We start from the raw sequence: 25890 nt of genomic DNA, 5'->3' as shown, positions 1-25890 counted from the left end.
TGAGTTAGTAAATTGGGGTTAACAGCGTTCTGTAGGTCTCAGCTTCTCAGGCGGTGAGTCCTGACTGCAAAAGCTCGGTCACCTTTAGTTTTGAGCCGGGACGTATAAGCAACAATTCAGCAATACTGTTGTTAGTTTTATTTCAAGTATTTTTTTTAGTACTCCAACACAAGAACTTTAATTGTATTTTACCTGTTTTGTTTTCAGAAAAAAATAATAGACATAAAAAATAATTAACTAACAACAAAAGTTGAATGTTTTTCATTGATGGTGATCAAAATATTAATTCCTGCTGTCAATCAGTTAAAGAAAAGCCAGTAAAGTTCCCAGTTTTCCATTTATTGATTTATTTTCACTGCTCTTTATGAAAAGGCTCCACGCTTTGTTTTATATCATGAATCGCTGTGTTGCTGCTGGAGTGATCCCATCATAACATGCTCTCTTGTTTTAAAATTTTGGCTGTTAATTAATGTAGCCATCTTAAAGGGATAGTACAGACTTTTTGAAGCGGGGTTGTATGAGGTACTTATCCATGAACAGTATATTACATACAGTAGAGGTTGGAGAAGCAGGCTGGAGTCCAAAATGGAAGCTAAGCAGTGACTGGTGTGGCAGGGTCAGCCACCTAAAAAAGCTCCACCTCAAAAAATCAATATCAGTTTAAGTTTACACTATACTGAGGGTTATTTTCACCGCTGTACCTCGATGTCAGACACTGATTTCCGACAGGAAAATGAAGCCGTTGTATCACTCTCTTCAAAGCCAGACTCCATTGGGAAAAACAGCGATTTAACGTTGCTGAACACAGGAGCTGCTGGTATACTGCTGCCTTGATCAGGTTGTTTGTTTTATTGTGTGACTTTGGCTTTTAGAAGGGTTCATTTGGATTCGCCAAAGTCTCACAATAACACAGATTAACTAACTGATGGCAGCAGCGGTAGACCAGCAGCTCCTGTGTTCAGAGAGCTTAAATTAGTGTTTTTGTTAATGGAGTCTGGTGGCTTTGACGAGAGCAGAGATGACTGACTTCATTAGTTTGGACTATTTTAAAGGTGGCTAAAATTCGTTTTGTTGCTTAACCTACCACAGCAGTACGTTGCTTAGCTTCCGTGACAGACTCCGGCCTGCTTCTCCAAACTGGGGGGTGTGTCAACTGACATCTACTGTATGTAACATACTATGTGTGAGAACCCCGGTTCAAAAACTCTGACCTATCCCTTCAGAGAAATGAATCAAATACATTAGTATTAAAACCACTTGTTCAGTTTCCATTTGGCCTTTTTATTCATCAAAACAAATGTTGACTGCATGTCCATACACACACACACACACGCACACACACACCAGGCTCCATCATCACAGTATTTCTATTCAAAGCTGGACCTTTCGTGTGGCGTGTCAGCAGGTCCGTCTCTCTACATAGTGTGTACATCAGAAACAGGCTGGGCCAACCATTAAAGTTTAGTTCAAAACACAATGTCAACATAAGTAAAAAGTACAGAGTTACAGAGTAAAGTTTCACCAGCAGATACAGTGTTCAGTCTACAGTCTGTTAAGCTAGGCAGCTTCAGCCGGACACAAAAATAATCTGAGACTAACAAAAAAATAAAATACAGGAGGGAGACGATGAAGGCTGAGACGTACATTCTGGATGGGAATGTAATGCTGCTGCTGCTGCTGCTGCTGCTGGCGATTCGTCCTAACGCCCAGACGTCAGAAGCATCGTATTCTGATACCTTTCGGAAAAAATAAAGACTACAAGCAGCAGAGCTTACAGCCAAAACATAACTAGCTCGCATTTACCCTAAAAACAAAAAAAAAGAAAAGGAGGGAAGGTTATGGAAGCGGGGACCTCCATCCCCAAAATCTGACCTCACCGACAGCCAGAGAATCTTAAAACTCATCAGTTCTGCTGTCTCTTCCCTTCTGCCCACCATTTACTAGCCTGTCAAAGCCCATCAGCCAATCACTACACAGCTCGATCATCACTGATGGGAATCCTGACCTGAACGACATCGACAGACCCTTTTAGTGTGTAGTCCTGAAAAATGAAGTATGATACAGAGAGGACACATCAACAGTCACGTCATGGATATAAGACTGGACTAATGGAGTTATTTTTCTGTTTCCACACATTGTCAAGATTCACAAAACCAGTTTTATTTCAGGTTTTTTTTTTTAAACTGTACACTGACGCCACAGAATGATGCTCACTCAGTCACACAGTCGTAAAGCCTCTTTAACAGTTCATGATCTACCTTCTGTATTTATAATCCTTCGATGATTTCAGAATGAGTAAAAAAACATAATTTAGGATCTGTGCATGTCAAGTTCATAGAATATTTCATGATCACAAAATTCGTTGGAGAGTTTTTACCACTTGTGGAGAGGAACTGTCCTGATGGTGGCGTTAGAGTGAAGGTCAGGCGGTCACCAACTACACACAGATATTTTGCTGTAACTCTGTGAACACTTTCAGGCCATTTGCCCGTTTTTTGGTGGTCGTCAGGCGGCCGGCAGCAGATGTAATCAATTACAATTTCAGCTCTGGTTTGATTTTGGCGACACCTGGTGGATTGTTTCCTCTTCAAAAACGTCCATGATTGACTTCATTACATGTCGTATGCACATAAATGAAGTCAATAAGTGAACCTTGAGTTCAGGTTATTTTGTCAAACGTTCCCTTAAATCAAGAGGGAACTTTGTGACGCTCAAGTGCCGTCTCTTTTTAAACATGGGGCTAAACTCCGACACGGGTTCATGTAGGAGAGCGTCTGTGATTGGCGGAGGTGTTGTGGTGCCGCAGGTGGACAGGTGGGAGGGTTAAGCGCCTGAGTTTTTCCCTTAGTGCCTTTTTCTTTTCATATGGGGTCGATGAAAGAGGGACTGGGTGTCTGTCCACCTGCTGACGTGACGAGTTTAAAGTCCAAACAAAAGACGACAGCAGCTCATCTTCAGACCGAAGGAACTCTTAACACAAGAGCTTCATCCTGCTCTGTGACGTCAAACTGTTTCTGAGGATATATTTTTACAAAAGCAACAAGAGGTGAGTTTGGACGTGAACGAAGGCGTACACTTCCAACCCAGGTTAATGCACAGGTGCAGTCAAAACCACCATGCACAAAAAAAGAGGTAATCACCAATAATTTCAATCCCCTGAAGGCTGAAATGCAACAGTACCAGCAGAAACAAGAGAAGGTAAAGAAAGAGGAAAACACCTGAACGTTCAGGGAGTTTCCTTATTAAATAACGTCATTCAGAAGCTGAGATGTGATTCGGGGGGAAAAAAAAATCTCAGATCCTTGTCTTGAATCCATGAGAGTCCAACCTCAGACAAAGAGAGCTAAACGAGCTGCTGTCATGTTTGTTCGAACGGGAAAAATCTATAATGCTAATGGACTAAAGAGGGTGAAGACCTCCTATCTCCAAAGTATCCTGTTTCATAAACGTCACCAAAACGACAACTGAAGATATGAGGTTTTAATATGTCTTTAACAAGCCGAGGGGTGGTCAGTACCTGCTGCCAAAACCGGTCTGACGAGTTCCACCTCAGTGCCAGGTATCACACACCTGTCACTCATCTGTAACTGACATTTAGGGGCCGTGTCCACCAATGCTTTTTTTTCCCCCCGGGGCCAGCGTATTTTTTTTTTAATTCTTTGCAATGGGAGCACCACGTATTTACACAGAGCTACAAACGCCAGCGCCATGACGAGACATCAGTTGGTTGTTGAACTTTAGGTAAAAACACTGCGCTCGTCACCGTCACTTCATCCGTTTAATCACAGTGGAGAACTGACGAATACCGTGAATACAAACCATCACATCGTACACATACAAGAGCTGAACATCAATAATGGGGGACAAATATGATAATGTACAGTACACATATTAATATAGATTTCCTCTCATGAACCTTCCAGACCAGCAGGTTTCCGCGGATATTCCGTGTCATAGCAACCAGACGAAAGTAAATTATCTCCACTGAAAAAAAAAACAAGCTACGCCTCCAGAGCGCTCTCAGACGCGCCCAGCTGGGCGTTTCCCTAAGAGTGCTTAGTGTTTTCAAGCAGGTACAAAAAAGTTTGGTGGATACGGGGCCGTACAGTTAAATCCAGCTCTATCATGTTCTCTCCAACATATTTGACCTCTGACCTTCCACCCTGCCGCCATCAGGACAATAACACACAGCAGAAATACTGAGGAAACATGAGCGCCATGTGTGGAGCCAACAGCTTCAAAACAAAACAAATGACAAGAAAACAAGACATAAAAAAAAGAAACAGTATGTGTCATTTTCCTTTTTAAATATTAGCATAGTGAATTTCACTTTAGGATTTAGGACGCTAGCTAATTTATAAAATCTGGGAAGGCTAATGAGCCAACTGTTAGTAGGTGAATTAGCTTCTCAGCAAGCTAATTAGCTAATTGTTGGTAAGTAGATTAAATTATTTGTGAGCTTGTTAACAACTAACGTTGACGCTAATTACTTGGGATTACAGTATGCTTCTGGTTGGTGAATTCTCCGACTGTGCGTTGGATAATCCGGACTACTGTTAGCCCAATTAGCAGCCCGATTGTGAGCTAATTAGCAGACTGTTGGTAGGCTAATTTGCAAGACTTTTGGTTGGTAAATTCTGACTGTAGGATAACTCTGACTACTGTTAGCCTAATCAGTAGCCTAAGAGTGAGCTAATTAGCAGGCTCGTGGTTGGTGAATTATCCAATTGTATGTTGGATTGTTAGCCTAATTAGCAGCCTGATAGTTAGCTAAATAGCAACAAGTCGGTGGGCTATTTAACAAGATGTTTGGTGGGTTAATTCCCTGACTATCTGCAGAGTAATCCTAACTGTTTGTATCTTAATTATTAAGCTAATTAGCAGTCTGTTAGCAGCCTAAAGCAGGATCATGGTAGGCTACCTCAGTTTCTGGGCTAACAAGTGGATGTTGAAAGCCAAATTTCCATCTGTCAAGAGACTTGTTAGCAGGTAGCTGAGAGCTAATTAGCAGTCTGTAGGTGAGCTCATTAGCAAGACGTGGTTGGTAGCCCAATCAGCTATCACTGGGCTAATTAGCATGCTTTTAGTAGCACAAGCAGGAAGATGGTTTGTTCATGATTGTGGGCTAACTTGTGGGTGCATCTGTCAGGAGCTGAGAGCTAATTTAGCATGCTGCTGGTAGGGCGGGGCTTGGTAGCTCAGGGTGGTGCTGAGCGGTGAGCGGGTGGCGGCGGCGGTGCGGCAGACGGGACGGTCCCGTGGGTTTGGGTCTGCTCAGGTGTTGTTAAGGAATGATGCAGGAAGTTGTAGTTAATCTCAGTTAATCTCTTTCAGAAACAAAAAATCCTTTAAATCACGCTAACTCAGTTCTGTTCATACTGGAATCATCATCATCGTCATCATGAGCTGGCGTCCATATCGGAGGTCTTGATTACGTTCCTGTCGGCTTCGCTGCTTCCACGGGTTCCATTTTAGGCTTCAAAGCCTCGGAGCAGAGGAGTAGAAGAAGAAGAGGAGGAGAGATGGGGGAGATATTTTAGGGGAGGGGGAGATGGGAGGAGGTTTTGAGGTCAGGGCAGTGGATTCAGAGATATCAGTCCTTTCTGACCCTCCTGTTCCTGGGAGATCTCCGCAGAATGTCGTCCTCAGACTTCTACAGAGGAGAGAAGACGTTAAATTCATTCATCCTGGGAAACATGAGATCACAGCTGATTTTAACAACACAGTAATTTGCAGACAAACATTTCAGCTTCAGAGGTTTAGAAAATAACTGGTGCTGCACATCACTGCTTATTGCTGCTGACTAGACATCAACACCAGCAGCTGTTTTAATCACTGTGTGACTCTCAAAGGTACATTCATTCTAGTCCTTCTGATACTGTTCAGATCGTAACCATGAGCTCTGAGCTGCAGCGGTGGATGAAGCATTCAGATCCTTTAACTAAAGTCAGGGTTCCCACATTTTTTTCATGGACAACATTGCCAAACTTTTCCTTGACTTTTTAGCACCCATAATAAACAGGGTTTTTTTTCTTGCCCCATGAGCCCAGTGTTTTTCAAACACATCAGATTCAAACTCTACTGAAACATAACTTCAGCTAGCTGGCGTACATGAAGGGGGAGACAGACCAGTGAGAAATTCACGAAATGTATGCAATGGTAAACGAAACACTGACACACATCAACACATACTAGAGCTACGTTACGTCGACAGCTGCAGAAAATGAATCTGCTGTTATGTTACATTACGTGGAAGATTACTGTGACAATTTCACTATACATAACACATGACTTATAGTATTACGTAAATATTTGGTCTACTATTACAATAATGGAGCATGATCATGTAATCAGAACAAAAGTTAGCCCCAAACTGGCGGTTACTTACCAAATGAAATCGCGATTAAGTATACATCTTAATTATTGTATTACCAGGAGCCGTCTTGTTTGTCTTTGTCATTGTTTGAGTCTCGTCCTGCCGTTTTGTTAAGTGTTACGTCTGAGTTGTTTTTGTGTACTGTCACAAAGATATATTTGTGGTGGACCTCAGGAAGAAAAGCTGCTGCAATGCAGGAGCTAATGGGGAGCCTAATGAACTAAACTAAACTTTTCCAAAACTTAATATGATTTTGACAAACAACATGACTTTTCCAAACCTGGAAAATATGACTGCAAATCCATGACTCTTCAAGGTATTCCATGACCATGGAAACACTGACACCAAACTGTTTTGTCATTGCTTTTACAAAAGTTAAAATTTTCCAGGTTTTTTATGGATATGGGAACCCTGTAGAGTAAAAGTACTGATACCACACTGTCACAATACTCTGTTACAATTTAAAGTGATAATAATTAAGTACATAACTGAGGAACTTTACAGGGGTTGGGCGACTGGACCAAGGGCTGAGTACATCACTGGGTGATAAATAAATCGATGAACTAATGATTTATTTCAACCAAACCAGAATTGATGAATGGTGAAACAGTGGAACGACGAACCAGGATGGTTTTGATGAGTTTTATTTGGTGTCTGTCCAGTTTGAATGAAGTTTGTTTCATGAGTTAACAAGGCGAATAAACAAATTGGAGTTTGGTGAAAGAGAAGTTCAGAAGGTGTAAGGTTGTATTTCTCTGTTTATTAAGGAAAATATGTGTTAGATTATTTCCTTTCTTGACATTCTGTGAAGTTACTTTGCTTTTTTAGTCTGACAAACAAAGAGGAAAAGCCTCAGAGGGAAAAAACTCCACAATATTTATCTAACAGCTATAATTACTTTTCATTTCATCACTTTATACATCAAACATATGAACAATTTATAAATTATGTATTATTATTTAATATGGAACTACCCAACAGTTTATTGTTAACAGAGTAATCAGAGAACGATTTACTTTGCTGCTGATACTTGTATTTTTTGTATATATAATTTAGTGTGCCCCCGTGAGTTGAGCAAAAGGCATGACACCTAAATAACTACAAATGAATGAATGAATCTAAAAATAAAAGTTCTGAATACTTATTTTAATGAATGCTTCTAGGCAAGACAAATAAAAACATACAACAAAATTAGTTTCAAGTTAGTTGAGCTTGATGGCTTTACATGTGATTTTTCTGCCATATTGCGACAGAGACAGATATCAGAGAATATTCTTATTGATATCAGAACCATAACATCACAGACACCTAAACAAACAGGCTGCTTCTGTCATTGTGTTGGAAATAACTCACTTAATTGGCTGTTTTTTTATCACCTCACTACAAATATCAAATCAGTCTTGATCACTGCTGTTTGTTTTAACTAAACTCCAACAGACGGATGAAAACTTCACATAATACATGCACCTGAACACATCGTTACTCTGATATCAGACTGCACAAGTTTTTAAGTTTTGGCGCTGAACATCTTCTGTCATGGAATAAATTAAAACTCATCCCCTCACCTCTTCAGCTGTCCCCTCCTTCTCTTCCTCCTCCTCCTCCTCCTCCTCCTCCTCCTCCTCCTCCGCTGCTGCTGCTGCTGCTTCCTCCTCCTCTTCCTCTTTCTCTGCAGGATTTTCCTCTTCGTCACTCTTCTCTTCTGCAGCTGAGAGCAAAGATGTAAATCAGTGAGGCCGACAGTGACAGACAGCAGGAAACCACAGAGAGAAACAAACAGAGAGTTTCCTCAAATCTAAACGTTGTAGTAACCTGGACTGCTCTTCTCTGCCTCTTCAGCCTTCTCCTCCTCCTCTTCCTCCTCCTCTTCCTCTTCCTTCACGTCGGGCTGAGCTTCATCTGTCTTCTTGTACTCTGCTGCCGGTGTCGGTGTGCTCTTCTTCTGCAAAAAAACAACAACAAGAAAACAATTTAGTCCTACTTCAACCACTTGGAAATCTGCAACTCAATGTCTCAGTTGACAAATTTGTGGGTCGCTGTCCAAAAGTGGGTCACGGGTCCATTCTGAAAATCAGTTAGGCATCTACATCTACTGCTAGGCAAGCTAGCAGTAGATGCACGCATCCTTTTGCACGTAGTAGTAGTTATGATATGATGCTGGTTATGGTCGCTTAGCAACCTCAGACACAACCTGCCTCTGCGCCCTTGAAAGTTGGCACAGAAAGGCACGAGAGTAGCACCCAGCGCCCGACCTCGCGTTTTCCAGACGGTTAAAGATGCAGCATGTGTACGGCCCTTTAAAGCAGCCACGTTGTGCAGAAACTACTTAATTTGGTGCGAATGAAAAATCACAAAGAACATCGCCGTGACAGAGTTAGCTGTTTAACAGGAAATGTTTCCATGAGAAATACAACAAAATTGTTTGTATCTTTTACTTCATGTCTGAGTTTGCTTTATGTTCGTCTTCTGTGTCCTAACTTTGTAGCAGACATGAATACTTTTTAAATATTGTTTTTTAAGACGATAGTGACAGCACCAACAGACATGTAGTGGAGTAGAAGTAGAAAGACATAAGAAAATACTCATGGAAAGTACAAATACCTCAAATTTGTACTTGAGTACAGTACTTGTGTAAAAGTACTTCCCAGTTATACTCCAACAAATTAAAATCTGCACAGTTTCTTGTCTTGTAGCAGAAAAATGAATAAAGTCGTGTAGCTGACCAGGGCTGGGTATCGCCACTGCTTTCCTGAATTGATTCGATTTCTAATTCGATTCAATTTGATTTGATTACGGAAATTTCAGTTACAATACCAATTATTGCTAAAATGTGAAAGAGATTCTCAGAGGACTAACACTGTAAATTTTACAAGGAATTATTTAAAAAAAAAAAAAAAAAAAAAAAAAATTAGAACAGGATTAAAGCTGAATATTTTATAACTACATGTTGTTCCTGGAGCAGCAATAGTAATACCAAAACACAGCAAAGTCATAATATAAACTTAATATCTCACTGGAAACAAGTCTAAAATGTAAATAAAATAAACCATATTCCTGACATCACAATACTGAGTGAAGGCTGCTGCAGCAGCAATATAATAACTGACACCAAAATATAAAACAGTAAGCTAACAGTTACAGATAAGAGCCCGTGACATCGGAGCCTCTCAATACTAAGGTCATCAATAATTTAGCGCTACAGCCTGTTTACTTCAGGCGAGATTAACAGGATTAAGGCTTCGCACATCCTTAGGAACAAACATATATTAAAAGATCTCGGATTTTATGAATCAATATCAGGTCACACAAATGATCGATTTGAACTGGATGAATCGATTATTTAACCCAGCCCTACAGCTGACTGTTTCTGGAGACTGAGGACTTTCCAGGAAAACACATGACCAGACAAAAATGCAGATATCTGTCTACACTACAGCACCACAGAAACACAAACAGACTCTAGCACAGAGACACAAACACGTGAAGCTACTCGCGTCAGTCACCAGGCCTGAGGAGGCGGTGCTGGGTTGGTTTGGGCGTCCGACTTCCTTAAACTCTTCCTGTAAGCTGGTGAGACTCAACTGACCCTGATCTGATCCTGAGGACCTCTGTGGACAGTCACACACACACACACACACACACACACACACACACACACACACACACACCAGGCTGAGACATCTGACAGCAGGCTGCACGACGCTTCACAGAACAGTCCAGGTACATTAAGCTTTAAGTGATGTCATCACTGCCTTGCCCTCAAGATACAAGGGCTCATCTGTCGAGCTAACAGTTCTGTGTGTGTGTGTGTGTGTGTGTGTGTGTGTGTGTGTGTTACCTTGCCAGTGCAGCAGAATACGATGATGAGGACGAGTGGTAAAGCCACAGTGAGGACGTAGACGATCCAGAGCCATGGACGTTCCTCTGCTGCGTTCATCATCTGAATTGCCAGACCAGGCTGCAACAACAACGACATCATCATAAATACAAAAACATTAACAAATACACAAAAACAGGAAATATAAACACACATGAATACTAATCAACAAAGGGCAAACAGATCACAGTATTAAAGGTCATGTTCTTTAAGTAGGAGACAGAAACCTGGATCAGTTAAACCTGACCACCATGAGACGGTGTATCATCTCTAGTCAACAACTCTCTGTGCTTCTGATCTGTAACGTTGACAGGAAGTGACCACCATGAGACGGCGTATCATCTCTAGTCAACGACTCTCTGTACTTCTGATCTGTAACGCTGACACGAAGGTCATTTTGACTTGACCAGCAGACTTCACTGCACGCTAATTGGCTGCTGAAACAGGTGATGTGCTTTAAAACCTGCCACCTTTACGTCTAAGTTTATATGCTTTTGTTCTCTTTTATTGCCCATTTTATGGTTTTATTCTCTTCCAAGTGAAAATATTTGTTTGTGTGCGGCAGGGAGGACGATAAAGCTGAACCTTGACCCTTTCTTAACTGCAAGTTTATTTTGTTTGCTTTTTCAGCACCTCAGTTTGTGCACGTTGTTCCAAGGCAGGACAGAATATAACTTCTGCACTTTCCCTCTCTGAAACCACCTTCCCTGTTCACTGCACATTTACTGATGACCTCATGTCTTATGTAGGTGGCTGTGTAGTTCCCTTCCTGCACCCACCTCAGCGGCGCCCTCTGCAGCCTTCTTCAGCCCCCAGCCGTCAGCAGCCCAGCGTTCGGCAGTGTTGCGGTCGTTGGTGATGAAGAAGTTGTCGAAGAAGATGTCGGAGGTCATGGACCAGAGCTCAAGTCCCACGGCGTTGAACGGACTCATTCTGAATGGCTGCAGGTCCTCGAAGAACGCCGGGTTGGAGATCTTCCTCGGCTTCCACACGCCCTGAGGACAGAGACGAGGTTAGGTCACAGGGAAATAACGTGATTATCACCTGTTGATCCAAATACAGCTGCACCTGAACGCCTCTCTGTGAGGAGGGGGTTCACCAACTCACCTGGTAGTTGGGGTTGTCAATCATGGGGGGCTTCCACTTGCCCTTGTAGTTGGGGTTGTCGATCATTGGTCGTTTCCAGGCGCCGCAGCCGGGGGCGGTCTCACAGGCGGGGTTAGGGATCTGAGGAGCCTCCCATTCGCCGTCCATGTCCTCGTCCCTGTCAGGCAGGAAGCACAGACAGACAGGTGAGCAGGGTCTGGAGTTTTTATTCATCAGTGTTTTCTGACTTTGATATGACACCAGGTGAACATGACTCACCAGTCTTCAGGTTTGACGGCGTCGGGGTCTCCGATGTACTCCGGCTCGTCGTCCAGCCAGCCGTCTGGTTTCACTGCATCTTCATCTGCGATCTGAGCGGGAGCGTCTTCATCCCTGCAGACAAATATATGAATACACATTACTGTGTGATGAAACATGATGTAGAGCTCAAGAATGTTCCTCCAGCGAGACTTCATTAACTCCAGTTATTTTCACAATGTTGTGCTCGTGCAGAAGAGAAGCGAACAGGCCACCAAACTTTCAGCAACAACACATCATCTTCATCGTGTATTATATATAAGCTGATGCTTTATTTATCCCGAGGGAAACTGTTGGGCAGCAGCTGCAGCACAAAGTGAGAGTATATAGTGTAAATACGAGTGCGAATAAAACAAAGTATGAACAAAAAAGATTATCAATAAGGTGCAAAAACTAAATGTAAATAATGCGAGAATTAAAAACAGGTTGACAGTCAAGGCCTCTGCACACCGAGTCTGTTTTTTCATCCCACACTGTCGCACGTCTAAAAATAAATATGACTTCATGTTGTGTCAAACGTGTTTGTCCAAAACTTCAGTTCGTCACAATTTTTCTGACGACACACGACAAGATTGATCAAACATCAACGGACAAAATGATGAATGGTGGATAAAGTGCATGTGTGTGTGTGTGTGTACTGACCAGTCCTCAGGTTTGGTGGCGGTGGGGTCCTGGATCTTGGGCCTCTCGTCCCAGTCCTCTGGTTTCTGGTCGTCGGGGTCCTCAATCTCAGCGGGGGGGTTCACAGGAGGGGTCATGTCTGTCAGCAGGCTGCCGCTGTTCACCACCGTCTGATCCACCAGCACCTCGAAGGTGTTGTCAGGGTTCACCACTGGGGGGCGACACAGAGGTGAGTTACACACCTGGACGGTCATTAATGTGTGTGGGTGTTGAGCTAGCTTCATATTTTCCACGCCTGCGCATCGCGAGGGTCGGCTTTGGTCGGCGTGACGTGAATGTCTTTATCCTCATATGTCTGTGTGGACTGTACGCAGTGTACGACTGCACATGCTCCAATTACAAAATCGACTGGGCAGCAAACAGATAATATAATGGATGCTTATTTTGAAGAGAGGTTGTGCGAGAAGATCCACCTTAACCCGCACTAATATAATTTATCTTTGAAGGAATAACCGCCACCAACTGCAATGGAGTAGATGGAAAGATGCACATCCTTGGAACGATGAAGTGATGCGGACTCTCGGTTGTAGTATGAATGGAACCACACGTGTGTGTCTGGTATGAATCTGCGGCTGTCCACAGAGCGCCTTAACCCAGTGTGTAAATTAAAGACCTATCTTTTTAATGTGGAACAACACTACAGTCTTGATTTTTAAGTATTAACCACTGGTTTTTACCTTATTTTATCCCTCCCATTTATTTTTAATTCAATTTTATTTATTTACTTTATATATTCGATGGACCTTTAATCATCTCATTTTATTAGTTTGTTCTGTTTTGTTTTAATTGTTTTTTGTCTTGCAATCTTTATGTCTGGTTGTTTGTGTTATCCTTTAAATTGTGTCTGTCATTCCAGTTTTGCCTTGTGAAGCACGTTAGGCTGCATGTTTGTAGGAAAGGTGCTGTTTAACTGAAGGATAACTTCGGCATTTATCAACCTGGACTCGACTTCCTCGTGTTAATTCATCAAAGAGACAATTTTTGAAATTGGTCCAGCATTGACGGAGCTGGCAGCAGCCGGTAGCTGCAGAACGAACTGCAATGGAAGCACGAGGGGCAACTAAAAACCATCACTGTATGTCCATTAAAGTGGTTATTTTAACTATTGAAAAGTTCAGATTATTATCATAAGTGGCTAAAGTGTCTTTTTAACTTTCACTCAATTTGAAAGCTGTTGTTAACATCAGTCTCTTCCATCAATTTACACGGGGAAATACGGTCCAGGTTCAAAAATGCTGAGGTTATCCTTTAAAGTTGAGCTGAAATGCGTTTTAGATGTGGGTGTGTGTGTGTGTGTGTGTGTGTGTGCGTGTATTACCCAGTGTATCTAGGAGTGTTGGTGTGTCTCTTACCCAGTGTGTAGAGGTGAGTTTTCTTGTCGGTGTAGTACGTCCTCAGGTCGGCGTCAGGTTTCTTGGCGTGTTTCTCTTCGTACTCTCCAGTTTTGGGGTTTTGGTGTCTGAAGATGAAGTGCAGTTTGTAATCTTCTCCACACTTGTCGGGTCCAAACATGATGGTGTACGGAGTCTTGTCCACAAACTGGTGCTGAAGAAACACAAAAACACAGAGACTTAATTTAACTGTTTGGAAGTTTAAAGTCTGTGTTATACCTCTGCATGTTTAATTCACTCATTATAACTTAAATATCAAAGTCATGCAACAGTATTCTGTCACCATGGTGGAAGAAGTACTCAGGTCTTTTACTTCAATATAAGAAGCAATACAACAGTTCGTAAATACTCTTTTACAAGTAAAATCTTCCTCTTGTTTTTGTAAACTTTCTATATTTAAAACTGCAGTTACTGAATGTTGTTGCACATCTTGTGTCATATTTCAACACCTAATTACACAGTTTCTTGTGTACAAACGGTTGAGCAGTGTCTCAGTCGACAGATGAAGTCTGAGGTAACCCTCTGAGGGATTCACATTACATCACAGCTGTAAGTGCAGTAACAGCAGCCTGTACAGGTGTGTGTGTGTGTGTTGTGCGTAATGAGTCAAACTGACCAGGTCGAGGTCTGGAGTCTGAGTCAGCAGCTTGACATAGGCGCCGCCGCAGTCGATTCCCGCCTGGAAGTTCACCTCGTACCTGAACACAAACAGACAGAGAGATGAGAGCGATGCAAACACCTGACAGGTAAAATGAATCATTATGAAAACCACAGGGGAGAAAATCGTCTCCTTACTGGACAATGAGGGGCTTGTTGTCGAAGGTGAAAGGTCGCAGCAGCTGGGCTGAGATGGCGTGATGCTTGGCTCGGGACTTCAGGACCAGACCTTTATCACCGGGCAGCTTGCTGTCCTTCATCTCCTCCACCGCCCATTTACCTGTTAATTACATCATCACCATCGTCATCATGTGAATGAATGTAAATCTACTTTGACCCCAAGATGTTGAATGTCACGTCAAACAACCGAAGCCGCTTGGGTCAGTTTGTGTCTTTGCGTTTGGGTTCTCACAGATGGCCGACATGCTGGATCATACAAACACAGCCTGCCTCTTCCATTCCTTCATCCACCCTCTTGAAAAGGTCGGTGTTGTCACATTTGTGCATATCCAAAAAACGGCTGATCTCCAAGTCTTTCATGATGTTTACAAGAAGGTGTGTTTCTCCTTCTAACAAGAAGTTTGTGCTCTCTTTGTGGGCGTGTATCTCTACCCCAGCCTTCAAACTGTCGACTAGTTGCTTTGTGTACAGTGTATCCATGACAACACACAGAGCTGACTGTAAACAGGCAAGAGGCTATGAGCTGTAAACTGTGGTAAAAACCCCATGTCTCAACTGGAAAATGCTTAATTTGGCCAGATTTGGAATATCTATACAGAATATGCTGCTTACTAACCCTGACCCACATCAAATTCAGAATATTGTCACATAACAGTGGATAATAGTGGAATTACAGTGTTCATGCAAACATCATCATTAAGACAGTGTAAATTTGTACCTACCATCATACTTTGCGATGTCTTCATCTGCGTCTTCCTTCTTGGCGCTGGAGAGCACCCACCTGAAACCAACACACAGCTGAGTTTAGGATCAAAGACAAGCAGCAGGTCTCACATCTCCAAAACACACAGGAGAAAATCATACATTCATATTTAAAATCTAAACACTTAACGACTGTGTAACATGCGCTCACCCGTCCAGTGTCCCCCGGTCGAAAGACTCAGCGATGAAGTGTTCCCCCATCGGCTCTGGAGCCTTGTAGGTCACCTGCACACGAAGAAGAAAGAACAGAGCTGATGTTAAAATAACAAACAGCAGATTTATTTTGTTCTGTTTGCTCCCGTAGAAGCAAATCTGACATCTGCTGATTAACAAGCTGTTAATTAAATGACCCTAATTAAGACCATAAATGCTATAAAACACAGTCAGCTCTTTGTTCTTGTTCCAAACTGCATTTTCTCTCCATTTACTATTCATTTGTAACTTCCAATGTGCAAAATTTCTGAATAAATCATTTACTATTAATGTTTGCATTAATATTAATCATTAATAATCTTTTTCTGGATTCTGGAAACGATCTGCTCTTCTTCTTCGAAACCCAATTTTTCAGTAATTTAAGAAATGTTTGGTTTTTAGGCACATTGCTGTTACGGCGGTTTCTGTTTAGTCAAGAAAACAGAAATTATTTAGACTGTCTTCAAGTTTCAGGAAGCAAAGTTTCAGGCTGTCATTTTAGACTGAATTATTCTACTTCTAAAAAAAGAAATCGGTTTGTTATCAAACTGGAGTCTGTTGTGTATGTTTGGTGTTTTCCAGTGTGAATGCGGGTCAGTAGATCAGCAGGTCAGATCACTGCTGTGTTATCAAACTGACTTCCTGCTGTGGCTGGTTAATGATTAACAAACATTTCCTGAGGAAACATAAAAAAATCCTCATGCATTAAATGTAATGTTCAGAAATTACAGCAGATCGGTATTTTTTCCATTGATAGCAGTACGTGACGGAAATTTTATTTATACAGCCTCAAAATCACACATTTGCCTCAGAGGGTGTTCCAACATACGACTCCTTTTATTCAGAAAAACTACACAAATAAACTTCAACAAGACAAAAAAAAAAAATCACTGTTATTAAAAGATCTGCATTTTTGTCGTTTCATATAAATTATTCTACAATACAGATGTTGCATATTTGCAATGGCAAGAGGACCAAAACCTCATGCCAGCTGTCTGCAGCTGGCCTCACCGACAACATTCGCACAGCAGGCGCGCTCAGAGTGACACCGTTGTGATGCACACACGTTCCTGAGCATCTGTTTTTCAGGGTGCAACAGCTGCACCCTGAAAAACAGAGTTGAACTTTGGGAACACAGCAGCATCTAAGTCCATGATAAAAATGGAGGGCAGGGCTGCAAAAGCTTTACATCAGTCCCTTGGAGAATATTTTAGGCCGATACACACTTACAAAACAGCTCCTGGAAGATGATCAGCTCTGCACTCAGGATTTCTGATAAGTAGGCTGTTACTGGGCACAAGAGTCGCACACAGGCAGTTTAAGTCGCAGCATGTGTACAGTCTCTCATAGTGCGTCTTACCTTTGGTGTGGGAGGAGTTTTAGGCTCAGGTGGAGCCTCATCCTGCATGTCCCCCTCCAGCTCCTCCTCCTCATCATCAGCTCCGCCCAAACCCAGATCCAGCTCGTCCTCCACGTCCATGTCGTCACCCAGACCGTCCTCAATCAGGTCCTCCTCGGCCCGAGAGACAGGGGCCAAACTGAGGCAGAGGAGGCCCGCTGCCAGAAGAACGAACAACCCGACCTTCTGATCCATAGTCTGCAGAGAGAGAGAGAGAGAGAGGAAGAGGAGGGAGTGAGCACATCTGTTTCCAGCTGCTTGTTTTTACTCTCAGCAGGTTAAATAGCATCAAAGCAGCCAGCAGGGCGTCTTCATGTTGTCTTCATGTTGCACAACACCTCACGTCTCTGCTGCATCTTAGAGCTCGACGAACTCTCCACAGACTTCTCTATAAATAACTGCTTCATAAAAGACAGTAAAAAACTTCTGTCCCTCCATCATTAACATGCACAGGCTGTTAACGTGCGTTTCTCTGGCAACCATCCATCGCCACGGTGACCAACCAGCACCCACAGGACACGCAACCTTAATGAGATTACACCCCATGGGATTACTGCAGCGCCCCACAACACACACACACATTTAGAGCATGGTCAATTTACTCTGCACATTAACACTGTTGAAGCTGCAGGTTACTCATTACACCAACACACACAGACACACACCTCTGGCAGGTTTACACAAACGTCTTGTTTACAGGTAAATAAAGTAAAGATGCATCTACAGAAAATTTCAGACTCGATAATGACAACAGATAATTTCCTGAGCTGTGTAAACAATAACGGACCTGCTTATTATCCTGCGATCATATTTTGTAAACAAACTAACACAATAACATGAAAAACATTTATATTTTTGTGTCTTAAACACGCCGCAACAGAATAAACAAACATTCACTCGACTGCTGGCAACTTGATTGTATTTGAAATATTAATTCACAGTCATAAAAGAACTGTAGGTATTATAGAAAAGGCTCCTCATTATTATTGTAATTATCAGCTCAAAGTACATTTTCCCACCTGAGTCTGACACAGCTGGATGTGTGAATACCTTTCTCATAATTACTACTGAAACATAAACAAATGCCCAAAATAGGGAGAATCTGCTCAGTGGGAACTACGGTCGGATACCATTCACATTTCAGCAGATACTGATATCTAGAATTCGGATCCAGTACCCAACAGTACCCTTTTTTTAATACTTTACACTCTGTAATAACAAAACTGCAATTTCTGAACAAGATGGAGGGATGACATTGTCTTCCTTTGTCTCTTTCCTCCTCTGCTCTTTTCTAATCACAGGTAGAGCTAAGTCTCCGATTGTCTGTGTTTGTTTGCTTGACTCTTGCTCTCTGTGTAGACAACTAACAAATATGTGGAATAAGAACATAATTTAAAAGAACACAATCACAGACAGCAGTTAAACAAGGCTATTACTAAAATTAAAAATTAAAAAATTAGACCAGACACAGTAGTTTCAGCTCACTGAATAGCGTTCTGAGCTTTGGGGTGCTATGCGGTAACTTCACATCCTGTATGGACCCCGCATTCTCACCCAGGTGCACTCTTAAATAACGAAATTTGGCACTGATTGATTTAATGTGAATCGGTACACAATCGTACCAACGTAATTAGGTCAGCACCCTTTTAAGTACTGTTTTTGGTACCTAGCCTAAGTAGAAACGATGTGCGGATATCCACCGTACAGCCAAAATACATGGGGTATAGACGTGACACACACTGTAGGTGGAGCTGGGTTTTTACCTGCTACACAGACTCCGTCTTTGCAGCATGTGGTTGCTGCCATCCTCTCTGTGTGTACTGAGTTTTGCCAAGTGATAAAGTAGTTGGTTATGGTGGGTTATGAAGGACATAGGCTGGATCATTTAAACTACAGGATGTACTGATTTAATTTATTTTAATGTGAAATGTAAAAATACCCACAAGGTTGCTCTGCTGCTTCACTTTACCCTTGGTACAATAACGTATTAATTTTTCTTTTTTTGGGGGCAGTTTTTACCTGTTGGAGAGCTGCGGAGCCGTGCACAGAGAAAAAAATAATAGACAAGCCACATAAATATAGAGAAGAGCCACACGATGCCAGCGCGGCTCCTGTGGTCAGTGTAGCAGCTTCATTTGATTATAATGGATGCCCTCTGCTGCGGCAAACGTGCTGTGCTGAGTTCGTGTCCCTCTCTCTCTCAGTTGTTAGCTTTTTAAAGGTTTATTATACTGAAAAAGTTTCAAGCCTATCAGTCTTAATTAAACAAATTAAAGACATATTTTAACTTGTTTTAGGAGCCAGTGTTTTCTTGTATCAGTTATCCTGTACATGTACATGAACAGTGAAACAGAGTCCACAAAACATGTTGTAAATACTCTCATTTAAAATGGACAGCATAACAAATTTCTGCAGGGACAACCCAGCATAACCTGAAAATAATTACTCACAACTTCATTCAAGGAAACTGACAAAAAGGACCCGTTGAATACGTGCAGATAAATATTATCTTGATTTATAAAAGAAAGATAATCATCCTGCAGTTCTCTGGTCTTTGTCTGAGTGTGTTAACTTGCCACACATCTCACTCAGCAGACTGCTGGCAGCTAATCAGATTAACCTGCAGCAGGATTAGCATGCCTGGCTAACCGCCTGGCAGTGAAGTGATGACTGTGACCACCAGCACTAGCTGTTAGCTTAGCATCAAAGCCATCTGGCCTGGTGCCGACGTGCCGTTTGAAGGAATTAGCTGCAGTGAAAACCGTCAGAGTGAAAATGTTACACCTCCTTTAAAAATGTACAGTCTGGAGCACGATGATGTCTTTAACATTTAAAAACATAAAGTTAAACACAGTCTTCCAACCTATCTGATGTTTCTGCTGTACTTTTTGTGTACTGTGTTGCTTTGCAACCGTCCAAAAACCAAATCTACCGGCACGGACACTAAACAATGTACAGCTGGGGACAGGGCCACAGAAAAAAAATATTTTAAACCACCTTAAAAAAAGTCTACCACCAATTCAGTTTTCCGTTAAGTAAAATGGTTGGTGGCTTTGAGATAACGGCTTTGATTCCCAGTCGAAAGGCTGTCTGACAGCGAGGTAAAGAAAATATTCTGAATATAGCGTACACTTAAACTGAGTTTTGTTTTGGTGGGCCTATTTTAGGTCACTAAAAACTTAATTGAGGCAGCGTTTGCTTGGCGCAGTTGGATTTTATGTACGCTACGCAGGGATTTTCTAGCTCTAAGTGACTGTAAATACAGATTGTGATTCAGTCTGTATCTTTGTGTTCTGGACAGTTGGTCAGACAGAACAAGACATTTAAAGACGTTGTTTTTAGCTTTGGGAAACTAAACTGGTATTTTCTGATATTTTACTGACCAAACAACTACGAGCAATGATTACTAACAATCATTTTCAACGATGATTAAATGATTGTTAGTTGAAGCTCAAATAAATCAGCCTGTGAAGCTTTGTTATAAAACATCTTGTTAATCAAGCAAACTGAAAAATAAAATTTCTATTTTCTAATCCTCAAAAAGGAAAATCAACTATTTCCTTATTTAAGACCAACTAACTAGACTAACTCTTACCCTGCTGGGCTGCAGGTTATATATATTCTAGGTTTTGCTGACCATGAATCGGCTCCATGAAGCAACAAGACACAAAACAATCCCAGTCTTATGTGAGCTTCATCTCAAAGGATCAGTCTGGTGTTATTTATTTTTTGTTATCATCAACAAATCTCATTTGGGGCTCAACTGGGAAAATCCTTTTGATTTTCTGACCAATATTGTGATTACAGTGCGATAAAATCCTCTATAATTTAAACTTTGGGGTTGTATTTAGATAATCCTGCACAAGATATGTTTGCACAATCATCACAGATTTATTTATTTATTTATTTAGCGAATAATGCAGCTGGCTGTTGTCAAGGTTCTCACATGAAAGTCAGCTTCTCACTAAACATCATAAAAATAAATACCAAGTAGTAGTATACTAGTCATTACTCAATAATATTTATATATAATGACGGCATTCAAAAGCAGTGTTTCATTTATTTATCACACAACCTGTTGTCCAGTTATCATATTAAAGGCAAACTGCTGCTATTGACTGTTAATTATCGATTCCGTATTTGAAATTGGGGATTCAGCTATCTTAAAAATTATACTTTTTAAAACTGTGATTAAAGTATGAAAAAGATTAATATGTTTCTCTTTAAAATGTCTTCGTAATTTCCCCTGATCCTCACTGTAGGTTTTATCAAACACACAGGAGGAAATGGTGCATTTGTGGGGACTACTTTCAGCGGCAGATTCATCCACATTTGGTGCCAGAGTGAGTATCTGTGGAAGCAGGATGGTGCCTGTTGGATTGAAATAAATTAAAATATGGTTTTCCACATCCTGTTACAGTAAAAGGCTTTTAGAGTCTCTGTGACGGGCTGATAAAACAACAGCCTGTCTTTAATCATCTGAGTGAAACCAGCTGAAGTTGCTGTTCTCCACCCAGACTGATGGAGGTCTGGAGTTACAGTTAATCTGATATTAGAGTGCGTTTAGCCTGCAGGACATCTGCTGCTCCTCTGATTCACAGTCTGATAACTAAACTGGTTGCTAACTGGGTTTGATGGGAGGGAAAAAGTGCTCTCTGAAGAGTGACTCGAATGTGTCTGCAGCATTTGATATGAAGGCTGCAAATAACAATTATTTTCATTGATATATTGTCTCAGAGGGCTTTAAAGCACACGACACCCTCTGTCCTCTGACCCTAACAGGCGATACGGGGCAAACTCCCCCAAAAAACTCTTTAACGGGTGGGAAAAAAATGGAGGAAATGTCGTCGTATGTACAGAACAGATCAACATATTCAAAATTATTCTATAAAATTTGTTTAAAAATGTCCATACGACTTCAAGTAGACGTCTTTAAATATGTAAAACTAAAAGATATTCAGTTCACTTTGATATAAAACATAAAATCCTCACACAGGAGAAGCTGGAACCAGCATGATATTTGGCCATTTTTGCATTTAAAACACTGAAATTTATTAAGCTCTCAATTGTTTAATTGTTTAATCTCTACGTTAATATAATACAAACTCGAACCAATGTTTGCTCAGATTCTGGCTTATTTATTCTCTGTAAAGATGTTCACCAAATTAAATCCTGAATTTTTGGTGATTCTAGACTTTATTTTATTTCTTATTGACATGATTATAAATGTGAGATATTTAGAAACCGATGAAAAAGCAGCATCATATCACTCCCCTAGTACAGCCACATTTGTTCTGTATCTCTGTGACTAACTTTAAGACGTTTGAACCACAATATTAGGCTGATAGTCACAATATATCTACTGACTGTATAACCAACAATGCACCAGCTTCCTCAAACTCTCCTGCATTTTATTCTGGTGAAATTCATGTCTGGTTTTGTATTAATGTCTGATTCATTTGAGAGAATGTGATTATTTTCTTGAACAGAGAGAAATTTCTTACTTAAATCAACCTGTTTGAGTAATATCTGGGCGTGGAGATGATTGACAGAAATCTACCAGCATTGTGAGCAGCTCATTAAAAACAGTGGAGTGAGCCTTTATCAGCCTGCATCAGTTAACTGCCAGACAGACAGGACGGGCAGGTTACTATTTAAACAGAAATAAACAGTGAGGAGCCCTCGTCTTCATGTAGTGAGGAATATAAACACTGAATGACTGACTGTGCTCCTCGGCCACAAATCTGTCACTCATCTCTCCCTTTAGCAGTTACTTTACAAACTTCTAAGGAGCTTAAGAAAACACCACTGTTTTCGATTTAAATATCCCAATTAGGTGCTAAAAGATGTTTTAAATCGTTCTCTTCATCTCCTCCAGCATTTAATTTCCAGGGCTGAATGAGAAAATATGAGGAGATGAAGCCACAGTTTTTGATGTCTGTAATTACCGTTTTTTTGCCATTTGTACTTTAAACATCATTTTAAAATGTTGGTTTCATACGGTTTTCAATTTGCAACCGGAAAAAAGGTGTTTCTTCTCAAGCACTGGTCACAATAAACAATAAAATAGAGAAAGAAATTAAATCAATTTTCTAATAACTGTATCTTCAGAACAAGAACGACTGAATGTGCTGTTACTGAGCAGAAAACAATACGTTTCACGACAATTATAGAAACAAATGAAAATATTTATAAAGCTGATGTTTATACACAAGTTGCGAAATGCTTATTTACTTCGCAAAACTGATTACCACTCTCAGCTTATCTATTGAGTTAAATGAGATCTTAGGACCTTGTCATCAAACCCACAGATGTACCTTCAGACTTCAGCAAATTTACAGAAGAAGCGGCGACGCAACTCAATTTGTGGATTTATTTGGGTGTCGGTGTAGTGACTGGAATCCAAATGACTTTACATTAATTCATGTGAAAGATTTTGATCTCTCTTCTTAAAAGTAATTTTCAGGTCGGCGAATTTAGGCACGTAAGCCTGAAAACGTAATTAACGGGTGAAACTCTGCAGAGTGCTGCCATCCAGTGTTGACATGTTTAACTATGCAGCTCAACTGGACACTCAGGTGAAAAACTGTAATCCCACAGTAATCTGTGGAGCTAATTTCCATCTGAATGACTTCAGATCAAAGCGGGCGGCATCCTGACACAGCCCCTGAATAATTCTGAGAGAAACCAGCAGGATGAACCAGTCAGGCTGTCGCAGCCTTCACTGGAAATACTGGGTCCCAACCTGAGGCTATAAATCAACTCACTAAAGCTCATTTCTGACATACAAACCTGGTTCTGACTTTGTTAAGGGGCTGGAGCTTCAGCTAAGGCCATCCTATAAAACTAATTTACTGTTTTAAAGGAAATACACTCATTAGTCATCAATTGTTGAGACGAGTGATGATTAAGTGCTGCTTCCAGCTTCTTAAATGTGAGGATTTATTGCAACAGCAGACTGACAGCCTTCAGTAACCTCGTTCCAGACTTTTGAATCACTGCCAAATATCTCATTACTTATAGAAACAGGTTCTGGCGTTGTGCGTGAGGTCAGACTAAACAAAATGCATCCCTTTGTGGTCTTTGGGGAACTTGTGATAAGCATTTCATATTATTTTTAACAGTGACTTTTAAGAGGACAAAATGTTCTCCACCCTGCAGACTTCATTAGAGAGACATTAATGAAGACATTAAACAATGAGTGAATTAATTGGCCTAAAGTCAACACTTAAATACCTCGTTTTCTGAATTTTTAAGGGTCTTGCTTTATTTTTCTAAAAAAGGGGCCATCTATGTGTGCCATCCTTCAGAGAGATCACAACCAACTAGTGAATCACAATTAGTCAGGTATTATTTGAAAAAATAAGTGTGTTGCTATCAGATATTTGATTAATATTAGACATTTAACCATTAGTAATTACTAAATACTTCAATTTGAACAAGCAAGTAAAACTATCCTTTATAGCTCTTAAGTTACAACATTTTATCAGTTTAAGTAGTATCTGATATTCTGAATTTGTGTATTTCGACACTTCATTAAATGCATAATTAAAGTAAAATAAAACAGTAGTAGAGAACAAACTATTTAAACAAGGCCATAGTTTGAAGGCTGCATGGTTGAGTCCAAAATAAATATTCTAGATGTCTTGTGCATCATTTTAGAACTGAAACAATCAATTGATTGACAGAAAAGTGAAGTGTTTTAATGATAAATTAATCGTCTTATCATTATTTCTTATTAGTGATGACTAGTTATTCTTTAATTATCTAAACAAGCACAAATCCCTTCTCATGTTGCAGCTTTTCCAGTTTTTGTTTCTGTTCTCTAGCTTTAAATCACTGTGACACAATATATTTTTTGGGGGGTGGGGACTGATTTGACATCGAAGACATCACTTTGGAAAATGTGAAATAGTGGTGGAGGTTTGAAAGTGAATGATTAATCAAGATTACTAACTGACAGGTTGTAAATAATTATTAGTTACTAGCTTCATTTTGTACTATTTTCCATGAAATCCTCACGCATTCGGTATCTTTAGACATTTCTCTTTTACATTTTTTAAATAAGGTGATCTGTGTTTTAACTGTCATTTGATTACAAAACACCACTAGGTTTGGCAGAAGAGATGAAGCTAACATGCTAACTGACTCCTCACACACTTAATCATTTATTTTTACCAGCCTGTCATTTACACCACGTTATAAAACATTTCTACCGACATTTAGGTTCTTAATAAACACATTAATCTCTAGTGAGATTCCTTAGAGGAACAACTTTCCTCCGTTACGAACACGTCTGATTCAGCTAGCTTAGCTTAGCCGCGATGCTGCTTACGAAACGAAGCTCGAGCTGAATAAACTTCATCTTCTAATGTAGTAAACACAAGTAGACTTTTATAAAGCTGCGTAAGAAGCAGTCTCATTTAATAAATGGTTAAATATTTAACGTAAATGTCAGTGTAGGCCAAGGCAGCAGGCTAACAGGCTAGCTGAATTCACCTGTAGTTAATTAGCCACTCAGCGTAATGCTAACAGCATGCTCTGAGACACCTAGCTTTATTTTTAACGGCTAAAATCGGACTTTATTTAAATAATCAGCGCGCGGACAGCTCAAATGAATCAGCGTTTCTCATAAATCGCTCCTCTCCCGCTGTGTTTCACCGTAAAAAGTGACGTTTATCGGTCTCTTTACTCACCTCCGGCTCTTGGTTGTGACCGCCTGGGAACTACTGAGGAGCGTCACATGGGATATTGGGGAGCAGAGACCGCCTCCCCCCTCGGCCGCTGATTGGTCAGTGAGAGGGAATGTTTGACGTGTCCTGTCAACTGTCAACCGCTGATTGGTCGAAGGGAAATCTCAGCCGGACTAGACAGTGCCCGCCCCCTCTGGAGCTGAACCTCGTGGACAGCGCTGATTGGTCGGGGTGGCAGGAGAGGTGTGCGCTGATTGGTTGGAGCGCGGCTGATGAAA

At 40.9% G+C, this 25890-nt stretch overlaps 1 protein-coding gene across 1 annotated transcript; it reads right to left on the bottom strand.

Moving 5' to 3' along the window:
* Positions 1 to 1257: 1257 nt before the first annotated feature.
* Positions 1258 to 25764, bottom strand: canx (calnexin). The gene is made up of 15 exons (XM_050042820.1): positions 25616 to 25764; positions 16881 to 17117; positions 15480 to 15553; positions 15289 to 15347; positions 14525 to 14666; positions 14346 to 14427; positions 13691 to 13883; positions 12300 to 12489; positions 11619 to 11732; positions 11361 to 11517; positions 11033 to 11248; positions 10215 to 10334; positions 8189 to 8318; positions 7942 to 8084; positions 1258 to 5653 (listed from the first exon to the last, which is right to left on the bottom strand). Exons 2-15 carry the CDS (start codon positions 17112 to 17114, stop codon positions 5594 to 5596), a joined length of 1914 nt encoding a protein of 637 aa, XP_049898777.1. The 5' UTR covers positions 17115 to 17117; positions 25616 to 25764; the 3' UTR covers positions 1258 to 5593.
* Between the last annotated feature and the right edge of the window lie 126 nt (positions 25765 to 25890).

The sequence above is a fragment of the Epinephelus moara genome, chromosome 4 (assembly GCF_006386435.1).
Source record: "Epinephelus moara isolate mb chromosome 4, YSFRI_EMoa_1.0, whole genome shotgun sequence".
NCBI lineage: Eukaryota > Metazoa > Chordata > Actinopteri > Perciformes > Serranidae > Epinephelus > Epinephelus moara.
The sequence above is the reverse complement of the archived record's forward strand: the minus strand, read 5'-3'. Positions and strand labels throughout refer to the sequence as shown.